Below are 16,640 nucleotides of genomic sequence, written 5' to 3'. Positions count from 1 at the left end.
CACTTCGGCTTCCTACGTCTACGTCTCTTGTTGCTTTGTTTTCCGCCCGTGATTCGTCTGATGTTTGGCACCGGCGTCTGGGTCATCCGCACTACCGGGTTTTGAGATGTCTTACGGTCTTGTTCGGTTAGCAAATTAGATTTTAATTCTGCTTCTATTTGTTCATCATGTCAGTTAGGAAAGTCGTCTCGTTTTCCTTTGTCTCGTGTTGAGACTAGTAGTTCAAATGTGTTAGACTTAATTTATTCTGATATTTGGGGCCCTGCGCATATTTTGTCTCATTATGGTTATCGCTACTTTGTCCTGTTTGTGGACGACTTTTTGAGTTTTTGTTGGTTATATCCATTGCGACTTAAAACTAATATCTATGCTGTATTCACTCGTTTTCGTTTAATGATTGAGCGGTTGTTTTCTTGCAAAATTAAGTGTATTTAAACTGATTTAGGGGGGAATATCGTAAATTGAGTTCTCTTTTCTCGTCCCTGGGGATTGTGCATCGTCAGTCGTGTGCCTATACGCACAAGCAGAACAGGAGAGTTGAGCTTCGCCATCGGCACATTGTCAAGACGGGGCTTGCTCTCCTTACTCAATGTTCTGCACCGTTAAAATATTGGGACTATGCTTTTGAGTCTGCTACTTTCCTTATTAACTGGTTACCCTCTTCTGCTATTGGCATGCGTAGTCTGTATTCTGTGTTGTTTAATTCGTCTCCTGGTTATTCGTTCTTACGGGTGTTTGGCTGTCTTTGTTTCCCTTATCTTAGGTCGTATAATAAGCATAAACTTGCGTTTCTTTCCTTTCTGTGTGTTTTCTGGGGTATCAAATGTCGTTTTGGGGCTAGCGGTGCATGGATCTCAATACGAGAAAGATATTTATCTGTCGTCATGTCCGATTTGACGAGACTGTGTTTCCTTTTGCCAGGTCTTCTTCTTTGTAGGCACCCGTGACTGTTGGTTCGTTGGAGCCGTGGGGTGCTGGGCCGGTTGTTGCTGCACCATTGCCTTGTCCAGACGTTCCTATTCCACCTTATTAGTAATCCAAGTTGCTTTCTGGTGGTCCGGTGGGTGTTGTGTATGCTCCGGTCCGGGTTACGAGACGTCGTGGTGCGGGTAGGCCGCAACATCGTACTCAGATGGTTCTTCGTCACATGCCTCTTGATGGTCCCCTGCAGGCTTTGCTTTCCACGGTGACTATCGATCCCACCTGTTATTCTCAGGCGGTTCTTCATCCTGAGTGGCGAACGGCTATGGACGAGGAGTTTAATGCCTTGATGCACAATCACACTTGGCGGTTGGTGCCGCAAACTCCTGGCATGAACATTGTTGGTCGTAAGTGGGTGTTTCGGACCAAGCGCAAGGCTGATGGCTCTGTGGAGCGCTATAAGGCTAGGTTAGTGGCCAAGGGTTTTAGTCAGGTTGCTGGGGAGGACTACTTTGACACATTCAGTCCTGTGGTCAAGCCTACCACGGCCCGGTTATTGCTATCTATTGCTCTTTCTCGTGGCTGGGCTCTACGATAGTTGGACGTTCACAATGCGTTTCTGATCCGGATTTTCCAGGTTATGTTTGCTTGCTGCAGCGTTCTCTGTATGGTTTGAAGCAGGCTCTCCGGGCCTGGTTTAAACGACTGCATGATTTTCTGCTGTCTATGGGTTTTAAGGCTTCCAAAACCGATGCTTCCCTGTTTTACTATTCTTGTAATAGTGCTCAGGTTTTCCTTCTTGTTTATGTGGATGACATATTGTTGATGGGCAGTGATTCTTCAGTTGTGGCTAGTCTCATGAAGCGGTTGGCCTCTGCGCTTAAGTTGCGTGATTTGGGATCTCTTAGTTTCTTTCTTGGTATTGAAACTGTGCCTTTTTAGGGTGGCCTGCTTTTGTCACAACGCCGGTACATGTCTGATATTCTGAAGCGTGCAGGGATGACTGACTGTAAGCCTCTTGCCACCCCGGTCTTGGTTTCTCGGCCTGCGTCGTCTTCTGAGGAATCTTATGATATCCCACACAATACAGGAGCTTAGCTGGTGCTCTGCAGAATCTTACCGTTACGCGTCCGGACCTCTCTTATGCGGTCAATCAGTTGTGCCAGCACATGCACTCACCTATGGTCTTGCATTAGATGTTGCTGAAGCGTGTATTGCAGTACGTAAAAGGCACTTTGGATTTTGGTTTGCGGTTATGTGTGTCTGGTTCGGATAACTTGCATGCCTTTTCTGATTCGGATTGGGCTGATAGCTCGGTTGATCGTAAGTCCACGGGTGGTTTTGCAGTATTTCTTGGTCGCAATTTGGTGTCGTAGTTGTGCCGTAAGCAACGTACAATGGCGCGGTCTTCTACTGAAGCGGAGTACAAGGCGTTGGCTGAAGTGGCTGCTGAGGTTACTTGGATAGTCTCATTGTTACGGGAGCTTGGTCTTTATTCGGGGATTCCTCCTAAACTTTGGTGTGACAACTTAGGGGCTACTTATTTACATGCTAATCCCGTTTTTCATGCAAGGACCAACCAAGCATGTTGAGGTTGACTACCACTTTGTTCGTGACAAGGTGGAGTCCGGTGACTTGCAGGTTAATTTTATCTCTACTAAGGATCAGGTTGTTGATATCTTTACCAAGCGACTCGTTTTAGAGATCTACGTTTCAAGCTCAATGTTGTTGCCTCTCAACCTTATGCTTGAGGAGGTGTATTAGGACTATGTGGTTGTGTCTTAGTTTATGTCTACTTCTCTAGTGTCTATCTTTAAGTATGTTTAGACTTTGGTGTATTATTACTCAGGCTTTTGATGTACGTGAATCATCATTCAGAATACACAAACTCATCACCCATATATCCATCAACATTCGACGTAACTTAGTTTTCTCCTCCGTTCCACTGAAATGCCCAAAAACTCAAATTCATCGTCGTCGGCAATGAGCGGTTTCTGCTCCCATACTGGAATATTCCAAAGCCTCAAGCCACCGACTGCCCTTCCACCCGAAACCCTCCCCCTCACTGTCGCCCAATACTCTTTGTCTCTTCAACTCACCTTGCCATGGCCGAATTCCTCCACTGCACTCATCAACTCAGCCACTGGTCACCGAATCTCTTACTCCGACTTCACCCTCCGTGTCACCACCTTAGCTGCTTCTCTCCAAACTCGATTTGGTCTTTCCAAAGGTGACACTGCTTTTGTTCTCTCTCCCAACTCCACCTTCATTCCGATCCTCTATTTCTCGCTGCTATCCATCGGTGTCGTCATTTCTCCGGCCAATCCAATCAGTACCGACGCCGAGATTTCCCGCCAAATCGAGCTTTCCAAACCTGTGATTGCCTTTGCTACATCAGCAACTCGGCATAAACTGCCGAAACTTCGATACGGAACAGTGGTGATTGACTCGCCAGAGTTGGAATCAATGACGAATAGGTCAGATTTCGAGCTGAGACGCGTGGAGGTGGAGGTGAGCCAATCAGACGTAGCGGCGATTATATATTCGTCGGGAACGACGGGGCAAGTGAAGGGAGTAATGCTGACTCACCGGAATTTGATATCGATGGTTGCCAATTATTATGCTCAGAAGCCAGAGAGGTCATCACCGGCAGTAATTCTGTACACAGTGCCATATTTTCACGTGTTCGGTTTAAGTTATTGTTTAAAATCTGTGGCTACGGCGGAAACGGTGGTTGTGATGGAGAGATTTGAAATGAGGAAGATGTTGAAGGCAGTGGAAGAATTTAGGGTGTCGGACATTGCGGTGGCGCCTCCAGTGATTGTGGGAATGATCAAGGAAAGAGCTAAAAAGGAGGATGGGTTGGATTTGAGTTCACTGCGGATGGTATTATGCGGGGGAGCTCCGCTGGGGAAAGAAGCGATTAAAGCATTTACAGAGAAGTTCCCAAACACACAGTGTGTGCAGGTAAGAAAATTAGTAGAGTTTTGATTAGGTGCATAATTAAAGTGGGGATATTGATATTTGGAATTTGGAAATTAATAAAGGGTTATGGATTGAGTGAATCTACGGGGGCTGTAAGTCGAGCTGTAACGGAGCAAGAATTCCTTCGTTGGGGTTCAACAGGGCGGCTTATACCCAATACAGAAGCAAAAATCATAGACCCTATAACTGGAAATGCTCTGCCTCCAGGGAAGCAGGGAGAGCTCTGGGTTAGAGGACCAACAGTAATGCGAGGTAGGTAATTAATTATGTAGTGGTACGGTAGAGTAGATTACATCAATCAATTGTAACTCAATTGTTGTTTAATTTTAGGGTATGTGGGTGATACAAAGGCCACTGCCGAAACACTGGTAAAAGCAGCAGGTGGGGGTGGGTGGTGGTTGAGAACCGGCGACATTTGCTACTTTGATGAAAATGGTTTCCTATTTGTTGTGGACAGGCTCAAGGAATTAATCAAATATAAAGGATACCAGGTTACATTATATATTTATATTATATTATATTATATTATATTGAACTTCACTTCTTTTCCCACACTGCTTTATCTAAACTAAACAACTACTACTACTAAGCTTGTAGGTTGCTCCTGCTGAACTAGAACAGCTCCTTCAGTCTCACCCTCATATAATTGATGCTGCTGTTATCCCGTAAGCCCCAATTACCTTCCTCAATCTCACTCAAAGCCTTTTCTACATGTTCCCTTGTTTGTGTTAATCTACTGTTCTTGATATGATATGATTATACTAATGTAATACGGAGTATTATATTACGGAGTAATATAAATAAATAATGGTAGAAAATAAATACCACTTCACTTGTCAATTGGCATCAGCTTGGCGCTCCAAACTTGAGAAATGAAATGTGTGCCAAATTTGACAGATATCCTGATGAAGAAGCTGGTGAAGTGCCCATGGCATTTGTTGTCAGAAATCCTAAAAGCAATATAATAGATGAACGGCAAGTGATAGATTTCATTGCAAGACAGGTAGGTATTCGGTATTCCCCTCCCCTCCCCCTTAACACCACACATTATAATTTGCTTAGTATCAATTGCCTGCAGGTTGCACCTTACAAGAAAATCAGGCGTGTTTCATTTGTTAGCACCATTCCTAGGAGTGCTGCTGGCAAAATATTGAGAAAAGAATTAAAGAAGATGGTTATACCAAATTCTAAAATGTGATCATCACAACATCATCTTCAGCATCCATCTCAATCAACACAAGCTATTCCCCTCATCCCATTTCATGCAAAAATACATGATGTTAAGTATAATGTAATTTCTACTACTTTCCTAATACAGTGGGGAGATGATAGAAATACAATTTCCTCCCAACACGAACTTGTTTCACAATAATTGCTCAAATTCTTCATAAGTTGAACTTCTGAGGTACACCCTCAATATCATCAAAATCAAATCTTTGTCTCTCTCTACCAACCTGACAAAACAAATGTATCCACTTTAAACAATAAAATGTATTAATTCATAGCTCTCCCAAACCAACACTATTATCCACTGAATTGAATTGAAACATATGCTCCATCTCAACTAAAAGCCTAAGCCATGTGCCACGTGGACCATAGTCGCTTATGGGTGACGGTGAGATTCGAACCCATGACCTTTGGTCTGGCTCTGATATCAAATTGAAACATGTGCTCCATCTCAACTAAAAGCCTAAACAACTAAAAGCCTAAACTGATAGTTGGATTGTACAGTAATGGCTATATGCTCAACACACTGAGGCTTTACCTTAGCAAGGTAGGAAGGGTCGCATGACATACGTTCATCCATACATGTTAGTTTTTTCGACAGCATCATTATTCTGGAATAAACACAAACAAAACCATTATATAGCTGTTTCTATCAAGTCCTGAACAATCAGAATAACTACTCAAAAGCCTGACCTCTGAATTGATGAATCAATGTGTTCAATCATTCCACAAGTCTTATATTGCTCAGGATCCTCCAGAAATCTAACCATCCCATCCTTCTGATTGATGGTTGCATATATTTCACCATCTTCAATCTATGAAACATGACAAAACAGGTCAGGTGTTAGCATACTACTAAAAAATCCATATGTAAAACAAGAAGGAATGACCCACTTTACTTACCATTTGGAGGACATGCATTTCTGCTTCCTTGGGGCTATTTAGTTGGACAGTATTAGCAATATCTTGAAGGGAAAGGGTGAGATAAGTTTGAGTCAATCTCTGAATATTGCGTTTATATATAGACGACACTACTTGCTGCACCAATCCAAGGTTATTGTCCTGCAGAGTGAATAAGAGCAAACAATTGAATTTTACACGTTCAGATCACAATGAACCAGAGAGTAACACTAATCAAATGACTAGCATAATGAAAAAGTTCATTTAGTCACTCACAAGTAGAAAAAATAATAATAAGTAGAAACTGGTCAACAGCAGAAAACTCACAATTTCATACTTGTCCTTGTTAGTCTGTACACATGTCTCAAGCTCAGAGATTTTTCCAAGGTTATAACTATTTGCCAACTCCAGGTAGGGCTGCTCAAACAAAAGGAAGAAGAACGATTTCATTAAGCTCTAAAAGAAAAACAATAAATATGTTAGGATGTAATGTCATGGGTTTTAATAATATGAACAAAGCTTGTTTGCCATCAGCAAGTTAATATAATGTGGAAGAGGCATATAAACCTGAAAAGACAGACAGTGGGTTTCAAGCATTCAAACAATTGGGTCATGAAATATGTCAGATTTCCTTATTTATTAAAATCCAATCCAAAATAACTCAATTTTCTTAAGAAAAATAAAATTTAAAAAAAAAAAAAAAAAGATGAATAATCCAGTATCAGCTATCAGTTGATACACACTCATCAGAAGAGGTAGCTAAGCAGCTAAATTTTCAGTAGATGTTTTAACTGCAATCTGTTCAGTGTCTGTAGCATCAATTACTTCTGTTTGCATAATCTGGAGTTTGGCACAAAACCTTTAATGCTACAGATCTATGGAATTCTTGGTTGGGAACAATCAAGTTACCCTACAAAAGCTATTTCTGATAATAGATGCATGTGTAGAATCCAATAGCACACCTGAGAGTAATTCTTCAAATTCCTTTGAGCAGCAGAAGATGTATATTTTGGGAAACCGGTAGAAAACTGCCATCAGAAGTAAATGAAGATTGACTTAAGTACTTAAAACCACAGAGTATTAGTAGTCAAAGAATGGTTTGAGATAGAAACAGCAAAACAGACCTGTCCATTCTGAATAAGTGAAACAAGTATGTACTTCTTGTATGCCTCAACTGCTATAGCATTTAAAGTGGACATAGGTGCCGTTACTACCTAAAACCATTACAATCAAACATGAAAGAAGATAAACTGCTTTAACAAATTAATAGAAGCAGTAATGAGATTGACCAGATGACAGAAGGAAACAGGGGCCTCTCCCTCCCTCCTGAGTCAAATGTTACCAAAACACTGGCATACATTAAGAAAAAGCTCCAAAGCTTTAGGAAATTGCTTCTGTCCAATGCAAACCATTCCCCTGCAATCATGCCCAACAAGTAAAGGCATCAACACATCTCTATTGCAGAGGCATAGCCCATACAATCCTAGTATAACACAGCAGTATTTTCAAAGCTCTAAAAACAGTTACACAAAAATCAAGTGCTTATACTTGAAGAGTTGAAGGTATTGGAATTCAAGAAGAACAGTGACTTGATCATCATAGAAAACCATTACAGAGATTGTTATTTTGTTCTGATGATTGCATACTACACAAACATATAATGCTTCCAATACTCTGTAATACAACAACCAACCACAATGGCAGAACCTGAGAAATTTAAAATGTTATATCCACTGAACTGCAGTGCTAAAATTGGTTAACTAAATCATGACTGACTCAACAAAGCAAAAACTTTAAATGGTCCAACTTGTTCTTGAACAATTGTTGAGAGGAAGGATGGTGATATAATTTATTTGATAAATAGAACTTCCTGCATAAATAAGATTTTATTTCCCTATTAACCCTATTAAAACAAAACTACCAGAAAGGTTTTATTGAAAATTGGTAGGCAGCACAGTAGATGCGGTAGATTAAGACAAAAAATAAAGGATGTTCTATATTAACAGCAAAACAGTAGAGTGGAGCACAAGAGCTAGGGAGAAGATCACCACCAGGCTTCAATAATCTATTCAACTTACCCATAGTAGCAATAGAGGTAAAAGTCCTTTGGCTGATCAACCTCAAAGATGTCATCCTCCAAAATAGAAAAACCAATCTTATAACACTTTGCCATTAAGCACAAAAGAAGAAATTCGGGATGTAAGGTCGTTAGCTGCTCAGATGAGAGCCGTAGTTTCTGTATGGCAGTCAGCATAGGACCCACACCTCTTAAAGGTTCTTTAAGCAGCATAACTTGCTCTTTGAATCTTTTACAAACAGATATGACTGTTACAAGTTACAACAAAATAATGCCAGATGAAAATTAGTTAGACAGGGGAAAACCAATAATAATAAGAAGAATAAAATAGAACAAATTACGAATGGATTGATAAGTACACTTCTCAGGTGCTAAGCGGATTTGATCTGCAACACATTCATTAATAAATCTTGCCGCACAAGAAACTAGTTCAGAGGCTTGCTCCTTTGAAGTTGGAGCATACATGCCTGCATCCCTGTTAATGACAAAATACAGATGAGTTACAATGACATGTAGAGAGTTGAATATATTGCTAGGTCACCATAATTTTTGCACGAAATTCACTTGATGAATTGCAGAAACATGAGTAGCAGAACAATGTCAGTGTCCAAGTTATGTAAACTGCGAACCTTGCATTCACACTTTTGCAAACAATCATGGATATATACTTGGTCAATAAAATAAAAATTAACAACATAAATGCATAACCCACATATATTCGGGAGTAAATTGCGATTAAAAGAGGGAGAGAGAAGCCCTAGGATAAATGCTAGTGTAAAAAGGGGCTAACAGGATATAGAGGTAACCCAAGGAATGCTGAGAAGGGTGGAGTTGGGCGAGTAGCGGAGCCAAGCGAGTCGACTCGGAGAGGAGCAATTCTTCGGACTGTTTCAGAAAGGTGTGAAGTTGAGAGATGTCTTGAGCACTGTTAGATAGGCCTTGGATTTGAGCCAACACCGATTCCACAGAGTTCAAGCTCAGCAGATTCATCCTCCCTTCTTCTTCCTCCACTTCTCTCTGGGTGATTCACTTCAAGTACAACAGGAACGGTTAGATTGAATGGAAAGCTAGTTTAATTACTGGCTTTTAATTGGGTAGCATGGTAATTGAAATTGGGCTTCTAAAATGGGCCTGACAAAGGTACGGACCCATTACTATACATTGAGCTTCGATAATAAATTAATTAATTAATAAAAGCAGTAAGTGCTCCTCGAGCCTCGAGGCGACAGGAAAGGAAGAGAAGAGAAGAGAAGAGAGAGAGATTCAGTCGGAAATGGCGGATTACCACTTTGTGTACAAGGACGTGGAAGGAGCTTCTACTCAGTGGGATGACATTCAGAGGAAACTTGGAAACCTCCCTCCCAAGCCGCCTCCTTTCAAGCCACCGCCTTTCACCCCCGCTGAAGATGAAGACTCCTCTAAGCCCAAGGACAAGGCATGGATCGATAAGAAATCCGCCGAAGAGCTCGAAGATATTGAAGATGATCTTGACGAAGACCCCTTCCTTGAAGAGTACAGGTACATACTAACTTCTTCACCTTTGATCTGCCGAAAGAAAAGCAAAAGTCTGTTTGCTTTGATTTGATTTGATTGCAATTCGCCAAATCAATCAACTTCTTTATTAGGAGTACAGTTTATTAGGTAGCTCCAGAGAGTGGGAAATGCAATTTGTGATTTTGGGAATGCTAAAAAGGATATTGTGAGCTTGATGATCTTAGCTGCTGCTTCTTTTCTTAATTTGATTTTATTGTATGGTGATTGTTTGAAGGAAGAAGAGGTTGGCAGAGATGCAAGCAGCAGCCAAGGTTGCAAAGTTTGGATGGGTGATTCCCATTTCTGGATCAGATTTTGTACGTGAGGTATCACAAGCTCCGCCAGATGTTTGGGTGGTTGTTCTTTTATACAAGGATGGGTAATGTCTCTTTCTTAATTCTTAGTGTGTTGTTATTCCTCCATGCTAAATAAATAATAGTCTTTGCATTGATCAGTACTTGAAGCTCTCTCTGCACTTCTTCCTCAACAGATATGCAGATTGCAGGGTGCTGTTGCAGTGCTTAGAAGAATTGGCTACTAAATATCCAGCAACAAAGTTTGTCAAGATTATATCTACTGATTGTATCCATAACTATCCAGATCGCAATCTTCCTACTCTATTGGTTTACAACAACAGCGCTGTCAAGGCAAATTTTGTTGGGATTCATAGTTTTGGTCGGAGATGCACACCTGAAAGTAAGTACTCCGTATGTTGCAAGCATATTTGGATTTCCCAATGCCATATCTCTTATTCATCCTCCTCATTATTTATTTTCTTTTCAGGTGTTGCCCTGCTTCTCTGCCAATCTGATCCAGTACTCAATGATGGCCATGGTGAAAAGCAGTCGAGAGAAGCTGTTCTTGATGGAGTTCGGAAGAGGTTTCTTGAGAAGGTTGTTGCAGACCATGAAAATGATGATGGTTCTGACAGTGAGTGATTAGCTAGCTGATTTGGTTTTCCCCTTTCTTTTAGTGTGATGATTTTGGAGGGTGCCTTTCAACTTTCAACTCAACATAAAAGCGTCTCTATATATTGTGGGAATATAGACACGACAAAGCTTCTTGCTTGGTTTTCGCATTGTATCAACTCCGAACTAACATGTTTTCTTTCATTCCTGAATGGAAGGCAAGGCACTTATATCAAACCTAAGCCTGCCTGCAAAGTTAACAACACTACACCTTTTCATGATGCCATACATATAAACATAAGCATGCTACCCTCGTCGGTCCACGACCACAAATGAAGCCTACTTTACTTGGGTTGTTTATTAAAACACTAATTACTTATCCAAAGTAAATTATCTGAGCTCTCTACTACATATACATGTACATGTGTATTCATGGTTTAAAGGAAGTAACCCTGTTCTACTTCTGTGCCATATGCTACATCTGCTTCCCTAATGAGACCGATTCAATTGCCCTAGTTTGCGACCTCAGCTGCAAAAGTCTGCTTCAGGTTAGGAGACTCGAGCACACAAATATCACCATACGCGTTATCCTGCTGCACATCTATCCAACCTCCTGTTTTCAAGACCTGCAGCACAGCAGTACTACTAAGACACTACTGTATCACTCACAAAACACATTTATGTATTTGTGTATAGATATTGCATTGACTGTTGTTGTATGTACTACTCTCTTCCCCTCAGATCAAATGAAAGTACCAAGCTCATGGTTTAGATACATAATTGATGGCTGCAACCTTTAAAAAGTTCTTGTTAAGGTGATTTAATAAATGGACCAAACCAACATACCAGTATCTCATAGAACAGCCTTGCACTTGCTTTTTTGGTTTTTACTTTCAGGGCCTGAGATAAGTTCACAGCTTCACCATTTTGAGCTAAGAAATTTCTATGCAGATACCTTGCAACCTTTCTGTAAGCCAGAAATCAAAATGAGTCACAGATATTAAACAAATACAGACTTATCCATTGTGGGTAAGCTGAGGGAGGGGAAGAGATCCTTATCCATTGTACCTTGTTCTCACAGAACATTTGTCTGCAAACAAGATAAAATATACATGCATCAGAATGGTGGTTGATATTGTGGAAAATGGCAATAGAAATTTGAAAAGGTGAAACAACAGAAGACTACTTGCTTACATTTCTCCTGGATGTCCTCATCAAATGAATTTATCTCCTGACAAAATGAAAAATGTACAAGTTTTAGCCTTCTCAAAAAACTCATAGCTGAATAGTATCCATTAGTCAATTGAAATTTAAACATCAAATGACAGTGCATATTGAAACTAGTCTGTTAAGATAAACTTCTATCCCTCAATTCAAATGGCATCAATTTTAGAACTTTTGTTGACAATTACTAAGCAAGTGAATATCTAGCAGATGTTCATATGAGTGGGAATAAAACTAGTAAAGCCAGTGAAGAGAAAGCATGTTTAACCTCATCCATCAAACTAATATCCAACTCATGAACCTCTGCTTGTTGTGCGCTTTTATCTATAGAGCTTGCAGGCTCCAATATGTCAACACATCTTCGCGCTTCATGCAATCTCCATGCGTTTGAGAAGGTCACAGGTGTGCCAGGAGCAATTGGAGTATGTTCTTGGGATCCATGTTTGGCAGGAGATTCTGGTATGCCCTTATTCTGAGGAACTTCCACACAATCAACTGGCTCAGCCCTATTCCCTATCTTGTGAACCAACAATCTAGTGTCTACCAAAGCACCTATAAGGGCCATGCCAACCAATTAATATGTCTCAAAAGTTGCAGTAGAGAAATAAAGTGACGCACAGAACTTACTACAGGGAATCAAAGGCTCCAAAAGACTTTCGGGAAGAGAGGAGAACTTCTGAACTTTCCAGGCAACCAATGGAATGTGAGGAGCTTTCCTTCTTTTGCATACCAAGTCGTCATAGTTATTAAGCCAACGCTTAAATACTCTGTAGTTTCAAGAATTGACACGTAAACAAAGCTAAACTAAAAAGATCACAACCAAAAGTACTGTCAGCCAAATCCCAATTTTAATTAAGATATTTACATTTTTAGGGGGGAAAAAACTTTTCACAAATGGAATATTAGAACATGAATAAGACCGAAAAACTGGGTATACAATTTGTATAAATAGTCCCACGGACCAAATGCTTAACAAAAAAGAATATGCAGAAATTAAATTGTCTTTTTTTTTTTGGAGAAATTTTAAACAGAGTTTTAAAATTGCAAGCACTGTCATTAGATCACTGCAACAAGTGCCGCAACAGTACTATTTATCTCAACATTAAAGGAAATCTATCATAGAGAACAAGTTTTGGTTTCATACTGATTAGGGATCACAACAGGTTCATCAAATAGACATTTTCGCTTCTTCAAAGTCCTGGGTCGCTCCTTAGTGGCAGGGGTACGGACAAGCATCAAATCTGGTGATGCAGCACCTGAACAAATAGAGGCTATATTTTTAACATCAATATCCAAATGTTAGGTGTTTATATGGCTTATGAGCCAAGAAACCCTTTAAATCAGGATGCCTACCAGAACCACCTGGGAATTTGGAATTTGGGGTCACATCAACAGACAGGGAAACAGAATGGTTTTCTAAAATCTGATGTTTCCCACTGTTTGAGGAAGGCATTTCTTGAATGTTCATCGACTCCACATCCACAGGCTGTTTTCCATTACAAGATTTATTGAGGAGTTCCTCCTCATTCGCAAGCATTTTTGTCTCAGGATGTTTGATCTGCTCATGAGCAAGGGCAGCTTCAGCTTCAGCTTCCTCATCGTCAATAATCATGGGCTCCAAACGATCTTCTAACAAAAAAGTACAAAAATTCCCTATTTCTGTCAGGTTGCAACTACCAGAGTCAGGTTGTTTTATCTGCTCTTCATCAGTTTGACAGATTTGACTAGATTCCTGATCATTGATCATTTGGTTCTCAATGTCCTCAAAAGTCATAGGTTCTAAACACTCTTCCAAAGAGAACCTAGTTACACAAAGTCTTCCCATTCCTATTGAGTTGGTCTTATAACTTGTTGAGCCACAAGTGACATCATCCTCCACAAAGTGAGGTGAACAAACACTGCACCAACAATAAATATCAAGCCTACATGCCAATATAAGTATATAGCCATAAAATGTTCTGATACTTACTCTCTGAGTGGAGTGTGATCTGGGGAATATGATTGAGGATGAGAAATATCTTCCTGATCATGATACTGCAAATTCAGGAACAGCATAGAAATTAGGTATTCAGGCAGCTTTTTCTTATCATGGCACTTTGAGATTTCAAATTCTATGTCAGCAATTTGACAATCATAAATGATAGTCTGTCAGAAATCTCAGCAGTAGGCTGTCAATAAAACTGTAAAAGAAAGAGTAAGAACAGGTGGTTATACTAAAAGGAGGATGTTTTGAAAATTTATTGGAGGTATGCTTCAGGAGAATGTTCTATCACATTTAACTTCAGATTTAGTGCATGAATCATGATATTTTGGTTGGATGAATATAAATATTCACATTTATGCAAAGGTGACTACATAAACCAGTACCTGTTCAGACACCAGGTCAGATAAGCCAATCCGCAAACCATCACTCTTCCATGCATCTAGTAAACATAACTGATAAGTTAATCAAGGAAAACAATTCTATAAAAGATTTGCAAAGACTTTCCACTACCTGAAAGCATAATTTCTTCATTGGGTCTCACATGAGCACTGTAAACCCATCAATGCAAGCATAAGGTGGTGAAGAATCTCAAATCCCGAAGGACAAGAATTATAGTAAATGAAAGAAATACAATGCTTTGTATTGGGTAATTTTGTAGCTCACCTAAGTCCATCTTGATCATCCAGAATTTCCAACTCAAAAGCATCAAGTTCAAATCTCTTTGGGCGAGAGATTAAGCAGTAAGATGAATGTGTAGCTTTGAACTTTTTGTTTGGTCTCTTTTCGCTTGCAAAATCAACAAGCTTAGTGAGCACCTTGTGGCAGTCATGGAAGAGATATTCAACTTTCTTCGAGTATATTCTGACAATGCCCACAAGAAGGTGGCCTAAAATTCTATATGTGACAACAGGGACTTCGTCTAGCAGAATTTTATCTGAATGAGCAATGAAAAGCAGGGCATAAAACAAGTTCTGTCAAGCAACATGAACAAGGACAAAGTTCATTTAGCCAAGCATGTATAATTGGAAAGATCAAATCTGAAACAAAACATTCAACAATACTCCGACCTAACATAACTTCCATACGCATAGCAGCATAGCTGTGGACAACAAACATATATATACACACTCCCACAAAACATATATAATTTAATCATTTTTATGAGTCACGGGCAAACTAAACATACAATACGCACAAAATATGTTTGCATAATTTACAAAGGTGTGATTTGGTCATATATATAAATCAGCTATATGTAAACATGTAAATAAAACAAGTAATTAGCTATGAACTGACTAATAGTCCTTTTAGTTCTTATAAAACCAAGAAGCATTAACACAAATGAGTAAAAGTGTAAAATAAAGTTTTATAAATACTCAAGGTATAAGCCACCTAATTGTCTTATTAGTTATTATTATAAATGCAGCTGCATTGATGCAAATGTCTGCACATACTTGATTGCCTCCCTCCCTCCTTTCCATAGCAAAATCACAAATCTAGTGAAGATTATAGTATCAGAAATCAATTTCAGAATAACACTAAGCTGCTTTTCTTCACAACACAACATCTAATTTTTTTCATCAATCAATCTGTTATCTAATAAGCATGAATGCTAAGCAATAAAATTTGAAAAAAAAACAGTTAAATTCATGATCAATGTACATCACAGATAAGTTCGAGAGTGCTGATACTAGCGGAACAAACAAGCAAAAGGAAATCCAGGAAACGCAGCAGTCGAGAGAGGAAGAAAAAAAAAAACTCACTCAAAAAAAAAAGAGGACAATAATGCCCTCGAAGAAAGACAACAAAACCTCAATTGAAGAGCAATTACACAGTTTTTAGACAATTTTCAAAAATGACCACTAGACTTGCCTATTTCCTTTGCAGTAAGCATTTCGAGCAAGGATTCGGAAGTCTGTCTCGCGGAAAACTTAGGAAAATGTGATTAAATCTCGAAATTGGGAGAGAAAAGAAAAAATTGCAGCATATAAAGAAGAATCATCTGCCTTGCAACTGGTACGGAAAAGGGGAGCTAAACCAGAAAGAAATAGAGAAATGGAAGACTGACCGACAGAAGAAGAGATGTTGGTTTGGCTGACTTGGTATTTGTTGAGGCGTTTATGACAATGAGCAGCAACCCAAATGTTTCCTAAGGCCCCCTTCTTTGAGAGGAGAACATGCGAGTAGAACATTTTCCTGTCTGCTGTATCCCTCCCTTGTATTTGCAAAAGGGTTAGAGATGAGATGAAGAACACTCACTCTCTTTCACTCTCACCATTTCTGTGTGTTTAGGAGTTCTTGCTTTGTTTCGGAATTTGGCAGTGAGAAAATTGCGAGGTACGTTTCATCCCATTTTGTTTCACAAGAAAACGGTCGAGGCTTTGGTGTGTCCGGGAAGTCTCTAATATTTTCTTTTCTTTTTCTTTTTTCAATATTTACAAATTTTATTGAGCATATGGATTATGGGAATATATTTTTACTAAAATCCGCAGTAAAATGTAAAGCATCTCCCATGGAATTATGTGAATATATCTGTAAAATTTAATTTATATGGCATTTTTTTTTTTTTGAGTAACGTTAGAAAACAGTTTAATTCGTAGGTAATTGATGATATTACATTTTTTTTTTCAAAAAAAAAAACATTTTAATTTAAGCATAATTAGGTGATATTATATTAAATGTTTCTCTGGACGAGATAGTGAAAAAGACCATCCCAAGACTAAGGGGGGTGTATTCAATCATGACTTTCATAGAGTTTTAAAGACTTTTATGAACTTTAAAAGTTTGGGAGTATTCAATTCAAACTTTTAGAGAGTCTTTAAAAGTCGGACGGTATTCAATCAAGATTTTTAAAGAGTCTTTAAAAGTCGTGTGGTATTCG

The 16,640-nt window shown here is 39.3% G+C and overlaps 4 protein-coding genes across 12 annotated transcripts; 2 read left to right on the top strand and 2 right to left on the bottom strand.

The window, feature by feature from the left end:
• Positions 1-2,794: 2,794 nt before the first annotated feature.
• Positions 2,795-15,765, top strand: LOC109180434 (4-coumarate--CoA ligase-like 9). Of its 5 annotated transcripts, none has more exons than XM_019330007.1 (7): positions 2,795-3,888; positions 3,969-4,158; positions 4,237-4,397; positions 4,504-4,571; positions 4,804-4,909; positions 4,985-5,185; positions 15,756-15,765. In XM_019330007.1, exons 1-6 carry the CDS (start codon positions 2,872-2,874, stop codon positions 5,102-5,104), a joined length of 1,662 nt encoding a protein of 553 aa, XP_019185552.1. In that variant the 5' UTR covers positions 2,795-2,871; the 3' UTR covers positions 5,105-5,185; positions 15,756-15,765. The 5 variants fall into 5 exon arrangements, with proteins under 5 accessions (XP_019185552.1, XP_019185553.1, XP_019185555.1 ...); XM_019330008.1 differs by lacking the exon at positions 15,756-15,765 and adding an exon at positions 5,189-5,307 and having other exon boundaries at positions 4,985-5,103; XM_019330010.1 differs by lacking the exons at positions 4,985-5,185; positions 15,756-15,765 and having other exon boundaries at positions 4,497-4,571.
• LOC109180435 (COP9 signalosome complex subunit 3-like) lies at positions 5,069-9,181 on the bottom strand. 2 transcript variants are annotated; one of them, XM_019330013.1, is made up of 11 exons: positions 8,901-9,181; positions 8,470-8,585; positions 8,112-8,358; positions 7,392-7,449; positions 7,158-7,247; positions 6,996-7,061; positions 6,361-6,450; positions 6,037-6,195; positions 5,827-5,948; positions 5,672-5,744; positions 5,069-5,360 (listed from the first exon to the last, which is right to left on the bottom strand). In XM_019330013.1, the coding sequence occupies exons 1-11, from the start codon at positions 9,098-9,100 to the stop codon at positions 5,292-5,294; spliced, it is 1,290 nt and encodes a 429-aa protein (XP_019185558.1). In that variant the 5' UTR covers positions 9,101-9,181; the 3' UTR covers positions 5,069-5,291. The 2 variants fall into 2 exon arrangements, with proteins under 2 accessions (XP_019185558.1, XP_019185559.1); XM_019330014.1 differs by having other exon boundaries at positions 5,348-5,441; positions 5,664-5,744.
• LOC109180436 (phosducin-like protein 3) lies at positions 9,310-10,788 on the top strand. The gene is made up of 4 exons (XM_019330015.1): positions 9,310-9,628; positions 9,879-10,022; positions 10,134-10,339; positions 10,427-10,788. Exons 1-4 carry the CDS (start codon positions 9,384-9,386, stop codon positions 10,579-10,581), a joined length of 750 nt encoding a protein of 249 aa, XP_019185560.1. The 5' UTR covers positions 9,310-9,383; the 3' UTR covers positions 10,582-10,788.
• Positions 10,841-16,145, bottom strand: LOC109180433 (sister chromatid cohesion 1 protein 2). 4 transcript variants are annotated; one of them, XM_019330002.1, is made up of 13 exons: positions 15,828-16,145; positions 14,423-14,693; positions 14,270-14,307; positions 14,143-14,198; positions 13,745-13,809; positions 13,129-13,673; positions 12,920-13,046; positions 12,403-12,542; positions 12,044-12,327; positions 11,746-11,782; positions 11,620-11,641; positions 11,398-11,518; positions 10,841-11,177 (listed from the first exon to the last, which is right to left on the bottom strand). In XM_019330002.1, the coding sequence occupies exons 1-13, from the start codon at positions 15,949-15,951 to the stop codon at positions 11,064-11,066; spliced, it is 1,944 nt and encodes a 647-aa protein (XP_019185547.1). In that variant the 5' UTR covers positions 15,952-16,145; the 3' UTR covers positions 10,841-11,063. The 4 variants fall into 4 exon arrangements, with proteins under 4 accessions (XP_019185547.1, XP_019185548.1, XP_019185549.1 ...); XM_019330003.1 differs by having other exon boundaries at positions 12,920-13,031; positions 15,828-16,144; XM_019330004.1 differs by lacking the exon at positions 15,828-16,145 and adding an exon at positions 15,632-15,724.
• Positions 16,146-16,640: the final 495 nt, after the last annotated feature.

This window comes from Ipomoea nil, unplaced genomic scaffold, assembly GCF_001879475.1.
Source record: "Ipomoea nil cultivar Tokyo-kokei standard unplaced genomic scaffold, Asagao_1.1 scaffold1026, whole genome shotgun sequence".
Lineage (NCBI taxonomy): Eukaryota > Viridiplantae > Streptophyta > Magnoliopsida > Solanales > Convolvulaceae > Ipomoea > Ipomoea nil.
Note: the sequence above shows the minus strand (reverse complement) of the source record. Positions and strands in the feature narration are given on the sequence as shown.

Excerpts from the sequence above, each read along its gene's own strand:
- LOC109180436 (XM_019330015.1), top strand. The coding sequence starts at position 9,384 with ATGGCGGATTACCACTTTGTGTACAAGGACGTGGAAGGAGCTTCTACT. Across the intron at positions 9,629-9,878 it reads CCCTTCCTTGAAGAGTACAG|GAAGAAGAGGTTGGCAGAGA; the intron begins GTACATACTAAC and ends GATTGTTTGAAG. Across the intron at positions 10,340-10,426 it reads TCGGAGATGCACACCTGAAA|GTGTTGCCCTGCTTCTCTGC; the intron begins GTAAGTACTCCG and ends TTTTCTTTTCAG.
- LOC109180434 (XM_019330007.1), top strand. The coding sequence starts at position 2,872 with ATGCCCAAAAACTCAAATTCATCGTCGTCGGCAATGAGCGGTTTCTGC. Across the intron at positions 4,398-4,503 it reads TCAAATATAAAGGATACCAG|GTTGCTCCTGCTGAACTAGA; the intron begins GTTACATTATAT and ends CTAAGCTTGTAG. Across the intron at positions 4,572-4,803 it reads ATTGATGCTGCTGTTATCCC|ATATCCTGATGAAGAAGCTG; the intron begins GTAAGCCCCAAT and ends CAAATTTGACAG.
- LOC109180433 (XM_019330002.1), bottom strand. The coding sequence starts at position 15,951 with ATGTTCTACTCGCATGTTCTCCTCTCAAAGAAGGGGGCCTTAGGAAAC. Across the intron at positions 13,047-13,128 it reads CAAATTCCCAGGTGGTTCTG|CCTCTATTTGTTCAGGTGCT; the intron begins GTAGGCATCCTG and ends TTAAAAATATAG. Across the intron at positions 11,642-11,745 it reads TGAGGACATCCAGGAGAAAT|ACAAATGTTCTGTGAGAACA; the intron begins GTAAGCAAGTAG and ends TCTTGTTTGCAG.
- LOC109180435 (XM_019330013.1), bottom strand. The coding sequence starts at position 9,100 with ATGAATCTGCTGAGCTTGAACTCTGTGGAATCGGTGTTGGCTCAAATC. Across the intron at positions 7,062-7,157 it reads CACTTATTCAGAATGGACAG|TTTTCTACCGGTTTCCCAAA; the intron begins GTCTGTTTTGCT and ends TTCTGATGGCAG. Across the intron at positions 5,361-5,671 it reads ACCCTTCCTACCTTGCTAAG|GTTGGTAGAGAGAGACAAAG; the intron begins GTAAAGCCTCAG and ends TTGTTTTGTCAG.